This window comes from Anneissia japonica, unplaced genomic scaffold (genome assembly GCF_011630105.1).
Source record: "Anneissia japonica isolate Jap-2015-1 unplaced genomic scaffold, ASM1163010v1 scaffold32248_len650992_cov182, whole genome shotgun sequence".
NCBI lineage: Eukaryota > Metazoa > Echinodermata > Crinoidea > Comatulida > Comatulidae > Anneissia > Anneissia japonica.
Genome location: NW_022699059.1, coordinates 301158 through 314853, shown reverse-complemented (window position 1 = coordinate 314853; position 13696 = coordinate 301158). Strand labels below are relative to the sequence as shown.

The following is a 13696-nucleotide window of genomic DNA, read 5'->3' as shown; positions in this document are numbered from 1 at the left end:
GGCGAGGAGCTGTGTGTACAAAGAGATAGTGCTGTGATAAGCTCCGCGGGTGGCCGTAGTGCAATTTAATAGGCACTAGCTGACTGTTTAATTGGATTAAAGATAAGCGATAAAGTCGATGTTACTCCTTCTGCTCTATTTTCTCTATGATTTTACGTACCAGTTGAATGAAAATAATACTACGGAAACTCTTACTCAAAATGAACCAGTTGAATGATCCCATTAAGTGTAACAGATTTACTACATGTTAATGTTTGTCTTCAACTATGTGTGTCTGAGCTGTAAATTGCGAGTTACGTGAAAATGAGATTGTGGTCGGGTGGTCTTCGCTAGAGTGACCTGTTGACATCTTTGGATTGATGTGCACCAATCAGTGGCGGCACTACGGGGGACAAGGGTGGGGGGATTTTCAAGAAGAGCCATAATTCGTCGAGAGACAAAAAAGTACATGTATTTGTTACATGTTAGTAGACTATCTATATATAAAATCTACTAAATAAGCCTGAAACCCTTAAATTGTCATTTTTTTAAAAATAACAAATATAATTGGTCTAACAAAAAATATATTGCTTGTAAGAATTTTTTTTAATGAATGGAGCGAAAATTTATTGTAAAAATTGTTCTGTTGAGAAATGATAATCTTAAAAAAACTTAAAAGTGATCTAAATATGTTTTTTTTACATTTGGAATATGAATATGAACATTTGATTTGTTATTCTGAAAATCACTAGTATTATGTTCAGAAATTAAAAGTATTTTATTATTTAATAAATGTGGCTTTGCTAGTAAAACGGGGAAAAAATCAACAGCGGACGATAAGTTGTCTTATTTAATCTTAGTGAAATTAAAATATTATTTTGTTTTTGTTATTTCTTTCTATTCATCTCTCACGGTTTTTTTAAATCTTAAATCAACCAGTATTATAATAGTCACAAAATGACAAACTGCATACCTGATTGCAGAGTTTTTGCAGCTTGATAAAGTTCAAGTTCCTTCAACTTTTCAATGAACGGTTCCATCTCTTCTTCACGTATTTTGCCCTTGTGTTCAAGGTCTATGATCAAATTCCAACTGCTGGCATATCCCAGTAAAGGACTATTATACAACCCATCGATTTTGGGTATGTCATCCTGTATCAATGCCATTCCCAGGTTCATTAATTTTTGTCGATGAATGGTAAATTTTGAAATTTTTATGTTTCTTACATTTGGGAATGATTTTATTTTATGTTTTATTTCATCTTCCAAGCCAAATTGGTGAGTTACCTTTATGGTGTCATACAGAATAGTGAGGTCTGTGGGACTGAGATGCCCAGAAGAATTTAATAACGCCAGCACGTCGCTTGTTTTTAAAGCGCTATCTAAATCAGATGCATTCTTTATTTGATCTCTGTACAGAACTTTCAACATATTGATAGACATGCGTTTGTCATACCATTGTGAGGTAGTTGCCAAGATATATTTGTAGGTGTCATCAGAGATTCCTAGGAAATAAAATTAGTGATTACTTGCTATTAACCTATTTGAATTATATAAATATATAAACAATGAAATAAAGTACTCGTACAATAGATATTTTCTTCAGATACATAAACTGTATTTAATTTTATGTGTGTTATTTAATAGTTTTGCATAATGTATATTGCTCAAACTTGTGGTCCGATTACAATAAAAAAAAAAAGTATGCGATGTCTGAAAGTATAATAACTCTCTGAGGATGTTTCTAAAGAAACCTAAGTCTTGCAGTTTATATATTCTATATATATTTACACTTATTTTATGTACTATGTGGATATAATATCTGATTGATTGATTGATTGATTATAATAATAATGATAATAATAATAATTATTATTATTATTATTATTACTATTACTATTATTATTAGTGACAGTTTAAAGTGTTAATATTAATAAAATAAAATTGTTTATTTGTGTATGCACCACAAACCGAACGCCTAAAAATTGCAAAAGCTAGAGCCAGTAAAGCAGTAGCATTCAACAATGAAGATTGCTCCTAACGGAAAAGAAGAATGCTTAGTCAAAATCTATGTAAAAAATGGGATTGTGAAGAACAAATCTGAATATATTATTGAATATATTATGGAAAATGTTCAAACTAAATTTTTTATGAAGTTAGCAAACAGAATAGGAGTATGATTACTGTCTCTTATACACATCTAGTTCTCGCTGATGAAGGCCACAGGAGTGGCAGAAATATCCGAGTTTATAATAAATCAGTGTTCTTAAAGTCTACTACTGAAGTTGTTTCATTATTTTCTATATATATATATTTATATAGATTTATTATATAAATATATGTATATACATACATATAAAAGTATAGCACCTTACCCCATGTTAGCCATAATCTAGAATGTTTTGAAACATTTATGCACTTAACAAGTAGGCCTATTTTCTTGACTTATAAATTCTCTAGACAGTTAAAACACTTTCTCATATATTCAACAAATGACGCAAGCCATGGTGACAAAGAGATCACTAGCACTGCAAAACTTAGGTCATCCTCAGGCAGTTGTTATAACATACTTTCAGACATTGCATAGTTTTTTTCTTTTTATTGTAATCGGACCACAGGTTTGAGCAATACATTATGCACAAACTATTAAATAACACACACTTGTTTTTTTTTTTTCAGAACAGAAATTGAACTGCCTACTTAGGACGTTTCCCCTGACATAGAGATCTATACTGACGCATTAAAGAGGCATTGTTTTTTAAATCATCAGATATAATGTGACCAGGAATTGTGAATTGTTTCACATACTCAAGGGGTTTGTTCACTAAAATTGTGATTGGCTTCCCCGTCAACTTTCTAATTATGGGACAGATACACATGCATTTAGATAATAGTAATGATAATAATAATAATACTATTATTTATAATAAATAAACATGTTTTTATTTTTTTTTTAACAGTATCAAGTCAACATACATAATTGGAAAAATTAGTACAATACTACAAACGCAGTATTAACATTGCTATAACCTACTATAATGCATCACATTTTTCAACAATATCACATTGCCAACAGTTACTCTATCTACATTTCACCAAAACCATCATCATCATCATCATAATTACCATCATCATAATCACCATCGGCATAATTATCATCAGCATCATCATAATCATCACCATTATCATTCTGGGTCATCACCATCATCGTCATTATCATCATCATCCATCATCTTATCACCACCATATTATTGTCGCCACCATACCAAATAGAATATTTTGAAATATATAGGCTTATGAGGTAATTATATTAAAATGTATGTAAACTAATATATTATTTTGTTTACGTTACCTTCTACTGCTTTCTCATTCATTTTTTAAATGTTCTAGTCGTGAAGATGAATATAATTGTATTCGGCTGAAAAAGAGTATTGTCTGCATAACATTATAATGGGTTCACCAAAAAAATTAATTAAATTAAATTAAATTAAAAGCAAAGCCTTTCCTCTCTCCTGGTTTTCACCAGAGACCATCATTTCATTTTTGACCCCTGGTCCGGGTTTTTAAATATTGTCACCACGGTTTTTAGTGTTAGAACTAATTTCGGTTTAGAAATGATTATGTGTCGGGGAGGATCCAGTTTAGGGCGTAAAATGTGAGGGTCATTTTAAGTGCTTACGTGCCAGTTATAAATGGATCAAAATGAAGCTTTGCAGAATATTTTTTCATGGTTCAATGAAGTAGGTGTGGATATGAAGATTACTTAAATATTTTTGGGGGACAGTTGATTAAATTATATAAACGCAATTTGCGTTTTTTAAAGTGTTTAAACAAACTGCAGCTAGATTAAACTCAAAACTACCGTGACATGCATATAATATACAATTGTTGCTTTCAGTCGCTGAATCGCTATGAACGAAAAAGGCACTGGCCTATAAATCGTAGAAGTAAACCTCGCATCAAAGTAGCAGTAGTTGTGAACTTGGTTTTCATTGTGTGTTTTTTAATCCATATTTTTTTTAGTATTATAAGTATTTTGGTTTTCTGTTTTTGTTGTTTTTTTTTACTTTACACATTTTAACGACTTTTTTTGTTGCAATTTCAATTTCATATTTTATTATAGCATTAAAGAAAAGCAGCAATGTTCTGTTTTACAAACAGATATAGTAAGTCTAGTTTTACGTGCTTTTTTACTGGTCTTTATTGGATAATTATTTATTCATTGACAACTTCCCCTCTGATTTTATTTTTTTTAGTGGTAAGATGTGCAATTTTACACTCTGTTGTTGTTGACTATGTCACCAAAAAATATTTCAAATGTTTAAGAGTGTATGTCAGTCTATATTTTCTAATGCTTCTTTTGATTTTAAATTTGTTTTTCCTTTTGTTTAGTTTTAGTTTCTCGTGGTTATTACACATCTTGTATAGCGTCTTTGCTGTTAAGTGAACTAGATAAACATTCAATTGGAGATTCAATTTCCAGCTATAAATTAATAGTCAAATATAGTCACAAATAGTGTCTTCTATTTCAAATTTTCACTAAAAAAGTAAATGGTAGGGGAAAAACACAAACAAATGAGGCCTAGATTGAAAAGTGTTGCAGCGACCCAAATAGTTACAATAAAAATCCCACACTTCCCAAACTTTATCTTCATTTACACAATACACAGCGAAAATAGCTCAAAGTATGACATAACAACCTGTGGATATTGCATTGAGTAAAATTATCACTTGACCATGAACGCCTTTGCTGAATACTGTATTGAAAGCTTTTGTATATTATTATTATATATATATATATATATTATATATTTTTTATCATATAGTTCTATATCTTACCGTACTACTACTCTGATTGGCTAGTTTATTATCAACTACGCCCTTAAGGTATTGTTTAAGCTTTCATAGCCACGCTACCCGATCTTTTGTTTTATCACGCTCCTTTTTTTCTTATGTCACTCATCTTACGTCCGCATTATATTTATTTATACTCATATTTATTTATATCTACGTATACCTGATGAAGGGCGATGCCCGAAAATGTTCGTGTACTCAATAAACTACTTTTGGCAATACTAGACAATACACCTCTCAAAAGTTTATATATATATAAATCATCAAAGGTACATATACAGTCTTTAAATAAGGACATGATGGAACATCGTAGGCTACCCTGTAGCTTTTTAACGAATGAAGTCCTATAAAAGTAATTGTGTGATAAAATTCCTCCGACGGGATTCGAACCTGCGACCTCTCGCTGACAAGGCGAGCGTCATAACCACTAGACCACGAAGGCTTCATGGTTGAACAGGTCCAAATAACCGTCGGGAACATTGTATTACACAATGCTACGCCTCAAGAGATAAATCTGGCAATACGGCTACAAATACTGTCGTATATTATATATATTATATATACTCCCTTCAATATCATATATATATATATATATATAATATATATATATATATATTTTTTTTTTTTATATATATATATATAACAGTGTTAACTTCCCCTCTGATTTTATTTTTTTTAGTGGTAAGATGTGCAATTTTACACTCTGTTGTTGTTGACTATGTCACCAAAAAATATTTCAAATGTTTAAGAGTGTATGGCAGTCTATATTTTCTAATGCTTCTTTTGATTTTAAATTTGTTTTTCCTTTTGTTTAGTTTTAGTTTCTCGTGGTTATTACACATCTCGTATAGCGTCTTTGCTGTTAGGTAAGTAACCTAGATAAACATACAATTGGAGATTCAATTTCCAGCTAAATTAATAGTCAAATATAGTCACAAATAGCGTCTTCTAGTATTTCAAATTTTCACTAAAAAAGTAAATGGTAGGGGAAAAACACAAACAAGTGAGGCCTAGATTGAAAAGTGTTGCAGCGACCCAAATAGTTACAATAAAAATCCCACACTTCCCAAACTTTATCTTCATTTACACAATACACAGCGAAAATAGCTCAAAGTATGCCTATACCCTATACTATATATATAGTTTTTTTCAATACACCGTTAGCTACAGTTCGTCATTTGATACCTGAAGTCTCCTAAACTTCTATACCGTGCCAATAGTTTATATGCGTATCTTGTGAAATAACATGCAGTAAAATTCAAAACATTTTGCATCACAATACTATAATTCTATATTAAAACTTTATCAGAAATGTATATTTAATAAAAATCAAACAAAACAGATACCTTGTATAATTATGGCTTCTTTGTGCAATCGTTTCCGTGCGGTGAATAATTGGTTTCAACAACGGCCGCTAAAGCGAAACAAAAATGATTCTCTTCCTATTTTGGTTCATAACCAGTAATAGTTATGGATTTTTTTCTCATTTAGAATAGAACACCTTTTAATATGCAAACAAGATACACATGAATGCATCCATTCTGGGATGTACGACTATTAAAGAATATAACTGAATGTATATATTGAAACATTGGTATAAAAATAGTACCAAGCCTAAATCGTTGTGCCGACCGTATCCAAATGGGAGATGAATTTTTTCCATTCCTTTACTTATAGAGGGTAACCCTTTCAGTTGAGCCCGAATGCCATTTGATTTTCAGGGCCCTCTTTTAAATTTAATTAAAATACATAGGCCTATATACAATAATTCAAACGTAGGCCTTCTGTCAGATCAAACCTCTGCTCTCTTACGAAGGCCTTACGTATAATATCTTAGTCAAAATTTTACGTTCATTCAAAGTTACTCAGAGTAGAATGTGTAGTAGTCTTTCCTAGTCCGTTGTTGGCTGTTCCTCCGAAATATATTGATAGGTAGCAAGTGTGCGCCTTAGATTTTAATTCTTTTTAAAATTTTGTTTTGGTACTCCTGTTTCATTATAATGGTCAAATAGTTCCTTATATTTCAAAATCTAATTACTAAACATAGGGCAATATAAATTAGAGCCTTTAAAATCATGACTATTTAGTATTTCTTAAAATAAATTCATATGGATCCAATAATAGTGTAATTATCTTGAAATTTCACATTTCTTGTTACTTGATAGTACTTGGACGGCGCTTTTCATTGCAGATTACGAAACGCTTTTTACCTCTGGGTATTGCGTTTCAGTGAGTAGCTACCGAATTGGCGTACAGTAATTAGCAGGAAACCCCACTAGGTAACACCGTAATTTTGTGCCCCCTTTTGTGTAACTTACCCCGGGAAATATATTAGCCATTAGCAAACAGGAGGGGATCACCATCAGTAAACATATGGGAAGCCATTTTTAGGAAAAAAAACATTGAAATTATTCATCTCGAATAAGGAAATGGTAAGGGGAAAAAAAACAAATTCTGCCGTAGATTACCGGTATTAAGGAATCAAAATTCCTGACTCATTCACACTTTTGATCAACAATGTCCAATATGGATATTGCATTGAGTAAAAATCATTAGACACAACAGCTTTGTCACATCAAGTAAAGGCTATTGACTACGAACTGAATAGTATTTTACAAGGAAATATCTAGATAGTGTACGTCATAACAAAATATAGGCATGGAAAATCCCAGTCAAGAAATAACATACACCTAGAAACGTGACAGGAATTTGGGCAATATTACAAATACAGTAGAATTCCTCCTTTGGGACACTCCTATAAAGGGACACTTTTCCGTCACTCGTGGGGCAATCTTTTAACACTGCAGCTGACCCCTGTTACGGGGTCACTGTTTTGTGTATTTTGATATAGGATTCTAATCTATCTGGACAGCCTGCACCCTGATTTCTAATTTAGTAGCATCTATTAATAGTATTCTATCTTGTGCATCCGATAGAAAGCTCGATATTAAAAAAAGAAGAATATTTGGTCATTAATATTGCACTCGAATAAGAAACAATATCGGGAACATACACAAATTTTGTAGTTTGAATTACATATTTAAATTAATTTCATATCTTAAATGAATTATTTTTTGCATTACAAATTATTGTTATAAATTAGTTATAATTAAACTGTAACTCATTTTTAGGTCAATTTAATATAAAATGATAAAGAATCTATGTCATCATTATATGAAAACATGACAAAAAACCCCTACTAAGCCTTGCAGGAACCACAGAGAAATTAGCTAAACTAATTCCTCAATGCATGAACTTAGTGCATAGAGACCTTTTGAGCAGGGACAGCAAAATAATTCTAATTTGAAACATGTAATTGCATATTATGGCACCACATTATACTAAAAAAGTCATATAAACTTTGCACCACCATGGTTCAAAAATTTAATCACATCAAATACATAATATGAAATGCAAAAAAAAAAAACACTGACAATTGAATAAACGACGCTCTTTATTATACCAACAATTGTGCATAATTTTACCAGCTAAAACTTCAATGTGAATTTCCTTTAATGTTAGAGTTGAAATTCAAGAAAAAAATTCTGTGTAAACAAGTATAGTATTCACTGTTAACGGTGAGTTAACATATACAATGTCTTTTGTTTTGTTTGTGTAAACATATCTAAAAATAAATCAAAATAATTACCTAAAAGTCACTGGTTTGTTTCCAAAGATTAACAACCATATTACCTAAAAGTCAATTTCATTAACTTGAAAGTGTTGTTATAATTGAAATCTTATCTTAAAACACTCTTGTTATTACAACAATAAGCTTATTCCATAAATTCAAGCAAAGCACTACCAATCAAAAATATTTCAGTTTTGCATTGTTTATCCACATGTGAAATTAGTGTACATATTACAATAATTACTGAAGCAAATCAATAACTAAATACACATTATATGGTAGTATATGTTAATATCAACACAATAACAGTAACATCTAATTTATATTGCTATATAATAAATAGTTTAGCCTCATTCTCTGAGTATATGCATTACAATAAACATCATTTCTTCATAATGAAGATAGGTCTCGAATTTTAGGAAAAATAACAATCAAATATTCAATTAAAGCATTTACAATGCTTTAATTTACAATATATTATCATTGTTACTTTTACTGCAAGAAATCTAAATTGACCCCAGCAAGGTAAGAGTAAATGCTAAAATACAGGAATGATATTTCTAATGTATATCTTAAATAGTGACAAAAATATGTTTTCATTCAACTGTATTTAGCTCTGCTCCTTGGGTATGGTTGCTAATGTCCCTCATCCTTTAAACAATCTCTACCAATGATTACCATCTAATAGGAGGTTAAAGCAACTATTATATTCCTTGTTCAATACTCCATAAGAAGCAGCCAGTAAATTTAAATTTATTGAATAGGCTTAAGTACTTTACTTTGATCAATTGAAACTATACTAATCAAGATTACCCATATAATTGTTTAGCTCTGTCATTATGATGCCAGCAGGGAATTATTCAAGGAGTGGAGAAATTTGTAGATAGGAGAAAGTACTCTTTCTTTTGATTACAAACATAGTCAATTTTTGTTTCCACAAATGCCCTGCTGCTCAAGTGAATCTCCGATTGAAGAGTGCAATATTTTAACATTAGTTTACTTATACAGTATACTGTCTGAAACATTTTGTCAGGTGGGCAAAATGAGGGCTGAAGTTAATTTTGTTGTGGCCCTTGAAAGAATTACAATTCCTATGTGTGTGGCCCACCTAACATCATTGGCTAATAAAACCCCTTCTTGTTAATACAGACATTGGACATCTGTAAAACATAACATTAAAACATAGCATAAAGCAGTCAAAAAAACAGTGTATGAAGGTATTTGCAAACAAATTAAATGTAAAATTTTTATGATTTTCACGACAAGTTTGCTTGCGGCCATCGACATGATATTAAAGATACAGTTTGGCACTCCTACCCATTTTTATGCCCATCCCCTGGCCTAGATAATGGCTTAATAGGGAGAGAACCTCTGAAGCAAACAATTTAGACTTACTAAGACTACTTATACAGACCTCTAAGCGCTTAACATAAACGTGAAGAAAATTGGACCAAGAAATTAATACTTAATCTAACCCTAAAGACATGCTAATCCCTACTCCTGAAAATAATAGAAATAAAAGAGGAGGTTACTTTAAGTGATGAAAAAAAAAATGTTATTCTGCTACCTACATAATTACCTACCATACACTACTTAATTCATAAAAAGAATACAATATTGTGAATGTCTTCCTAATCTAGAAATTCTTAAAACAAGCTTTAGTCAAACTTTGAACTAGAACTTCATTTAGTCCTAATTTCAACTTCTATTCATAAACACCATAGTCGAAGTTCTAATTACGACTAAATCAAGTCCTAGTTTTAGTTCAACTGAAGACGGCTGGCAAACAATGACTATCAAACTATCCAATGAAAAGAGCTCATTTTAATAGCAGACAAAATTTTGATATCACGTAATGCGGATGAATATTAAGCTGCAGTCTATTGTTCAAAAACAACATATTTCCTCAAATTCATATTAGACCATCATTCGCTCAATTAATTTTCTATAATAATAACCATATAGTTGTTAACATAATGATAGCAAATTTTATCAGTCACTGAAAAATTGCTTTATTAGGAGAACTAATATACGCCAATCGAGGGCGGCACCATCTTTGTTGCTGTTACGGTGTAAAGCTACTTGACCGCAACAAAAGGGGATTTCTTGCAAAATCAAGAACTATCACATGTGGCTAGCAAAACATGTTAATTTTGCCTTTTGGAAGCTGAACTTCGTATCTGTTTTGTTGAGCACATCGAATATACATTGGACCTACTTTCACATTCATTTTTATTTGTTTCACTTTATCATGAGTTACATTAAAAGCATGTTTTTAGTGGAAGTTAATATTTAATGTTGGCAATTTAGCCTCACCCTAGGCTGACTAAAAATATTGGCCTGCTTAGGTATTTTAGTCAAGGTTTGTGTGATTTAGTCATAGTGCTAGTCGAAGTTTGTGTTAAGAATACAAAACTACGTAATTTTGAAGTTTTAGCAAACTACAACTAAAAAGTTTGTTTTAAGAATACCGGGGTAATAATCTGCAAACAAATGAATCATTTCTTTTTTAGGATGCTTGTTCTCCATGGAAATGACTTAGGTATTAATAGTGGAGTCATCAAGACGCCCGTAAGACTTGCCACGTTTGTACCTGAGGAATACAATCGCCAAGACCACAACAACCACAACTGCAAGCATACCACCGAAAACTGACCAGCCAAGAGTTTTCTTAGTAACTGCAAGGCAATAAGAGACAGAATAACGATTTATTAATAAAAATGTCAATATCTCCAGAAATGCTTTACCTTGGTCCTTTTAACATTGAAAACACTATATAAATAATAAATTCATTTGCATATATTTTTTAAATTTCATTCACATTCAATAATATATACAGTGCATCCTCCAATTCGAGACCCCTCTAATTCCGAGACCCCTCAAATTTGAGACCACTTTTCAAAAGACCCAAATAACAATCTTAAATCTTTTAACACAAATCTACCCCCTAATGTGAGACCAAACCCCTGTATTGGTGCAGTAGCAGGCAACACCTCCAGGTACACATTCAAACTCCTGGGCACCAGTGGCTCCAGAAATTTGCAGACGGATATCCCAGAAATTTGCAGACAAGAGGCCGGCATATCCCAACAAGAGGATCTGAACGAAGGAGCCTACTAGAGTCTCGGTCAGGGTGCTGGAATAAAAATACCTTGTAGGGTTAATGTACCATTTAGATAGAGGAACAGTAGTCTATACGCAGTAGTATTGTAGTGGTAACAGCAATAACAGCAGTTGCAATAGCAGAAGAAGTAATGCAAACATAACAGTTGCTATACTCACCTAACCCACTGTTACAGTTTTGTTCATCTGTGTTATCCCCACACTGGTCAATTCCATCGCACCGCCATGATTCATGCAAACAAATGCCGTTGTTACACAGTTCATTACTGCTACAATCTACAAGGGAATAAAATCATGGTGATAACAATTTTAAAATGACTGTATAAACACCAAATAATCTTGAAAAAATTAACAGACTTTCACATAATTATAACATTGTTTCTTTAAACCTAGATCCAATTCTAGGATACAATGTCCCCATTGTTTACCATATATATAAAATGATGACCACAGAGCTAAAACACATGGTAAAATGGTTTTCAACCACCATACAACTATTTTTGGCTCCTCTTGCCAACCATATTTTTTTTTTTTGTGTTTACTACTCCAGTGGGTGCTGTAGACACACAGCTATCATCTGGCAAATGGACCCTGTAAGAGTAAATCCAAGTGAAGGAATGAAGGGATGGTTCAAAAGCTAAAGATAAAAATGGAAAGTTAGTTTACAAAATGTGATGCTAGCTATAGATAAGACCTGTCCTAGAAGAACTACAACAGGTCTGTTTTTATGTGGATGAGTTAAGCCGGACACTCATTGCGCTTCGTACGACGGTTGTACGACTGTCGTGTGACCAGCGCACGACGAATCCAACTTAGCTCCCTCTGCTGATTATCGGCAGCAGTCTGAACAGATCGTCATTAATAATTATCCGTTGAACGCGCGTCGTCGCATTGCGTTCTTCATAGAATCGCGTCAGCCAACAACTGTCGTGCTTATTGAGTGCCAGGCTTTTAAAAGTAGCCAAAAAAACTATGTCAAACAGTAAATACAGCATTGGTCAGCTATGGTTGACAATAACATCAGCCAATATGTATAGAGTAAATTTTTCATGAGGTTGTTATAGTATACTGTAAGTTATTTTGGGACTATTTTCTTTAATAAAGAAAATCATTGAACAATGCAAGTTATGTTGTATGGAGGCCAAAAGGGATACCAAATGATTAAAAATGCAAAGAAAGATATAAGTTTCTGTTAAGCGGAGAACAATATCATTCAAAACCTACTATGAGTTGAATAGGACATCTGAAACGGGAAACCCTTGTTCTTTCCGTTAACATACTTGATCACAATGTTTTGGCTCCTGCTCTCGAATGTTGTTTTCTCTGATTTAAATGTTGAGATATTAACCAATGGTGAGCGCACATTTGGGCCATCATATATCTCTATGTAGTTGCTGCAGAAATAGAAAGTATGAAGTAGCAGAGACTGCTAATAATAACAGTTAACATCCTAATAAACAAGGGAGGATTACATTCATACACCATGCATTACATTATCTTAAATGTTATAAAATTCTAAAAAAAACTTAGGTTAATGATGGAAAAAATTAGTGTATTAGCATTTTTACTTAACTATAATTATTTGATAATAATACACAATATTAATTAAAATAATAATAATCATTATCATTTTAACATTAAAAATCATAACCTACAATAATATATTCATATTATACAATGTTGTGAATTATTTAAAATATCATAGCCTAAATTTATCATTAAATATGAGAATTTGTAGATCCTCTTTAAAACAGACACAGAGGCTGACTATAAACTGCCATTTAGTACTACAATGGCAAGTGACTGACCTTTTAGTTTGACCCTTCAGTTGAGTTCCATTAACATTCAGTACAACTATGCTAGGAAGTATCGACCCCTTGGGCTTAGGGACTGTCACAATCCAGATACAAGTGACAGATGCACGAGAATTTTTCGGAAATCCTGGAGATGAGAATTTGCCCTTATCTGCAGTCATGTTTCCACCACATTCTGAAACAACAAAAAACAACAGGTATATATTGTTTATCATTAAAAAAAAACGATTATCATTAATTAATTATTATATCATTATCGATTATTAGTCCTTTTTATTTAATTTTCCTTTTTGGAG

The 13696-nt window shown here is 32.0% G+C and overlaps 2 protein-coding genes across 4 annotated transcripts in view; both read right to left on the bottom strand.

The window, feature by feature from the left end:
- The window catches only part of LOC117102833, a 14833-nt gene extending 8495 nt beyond the window's left edge, over positions 1–6338 (bottom strand). For 2 of the 3 annotated variants that reach the window (XM_033243261.1, XM_033243263.1), the window contains exons 1-3: positions 6179–6338; positions 3331–3413; positions 953–1483 (exon numbers count right to left, since the gene is read on the bottom strand). In XM_033243261.1, the coding sequence (XP_033099152.1) occupies positions 953–1483; positions 3331–3352 (553 nt within the window). In that variant the 5' untranslated portion in view covers positions 3353–3413; positions 6179–6338. The remainder of the gene's footprint in view (positions 1–952; positions 1484–3330; positions 3414–6178) is intronic. The other variant, XM_033243262.1, reaches the window with a different exon arrangement.
- A 1846-nt stretch (positions 6339–8184) lies between these two features.
- LOC117102831 (low-density lipoprotein receptor-related protein 12-like) lies at positions 8185–13577 on the bottom strand. The gene is made up of 4 exons (XM_033243256.1): positions 13395–13577; positions 12811–12980; positions 11746–11862; positions 8185–11141 (listed from the first exon to the last, which is right to left on the bottom strand). Exons 1-4 carry the CDS (start codon positions 13559–13561, stop codon positions 11002–11004), a joined length of 594 nt encoding a protein of 197 aa, XP_033099147.1. The 5' UTR covers positions 13562–13577; the 3' UTR covers positions 8185–11001.
- Positions 13578–13696: the final 119 nt, after the last annotated feature.

Excerpts from the sequence above, each read along its gene's own strand:
- LOC117102831 (XM_033243256.1), bottom strand. The coding sequence starts at position 13,561 with ATGACTGCAGATAAGGGCAAATTCTCATCTCCAGGATTTCCGAAAAAT. Across the intron at positions 12,981-13,394 it reads CTGAAGGGTCAAACTAAAAG|CAACTACATAGAGATATATG; the intron begins GTCAGTCACTTG and ends CTATTTCTGCAG. Across the intron at positions 11,863-12,810 it reads GATGTCCTATTCAACTCATA|ATTGTAGCAGTAATGAACTG; the intron begins GTAGGTTTTGAA and ends ATTCCCTTGTAG.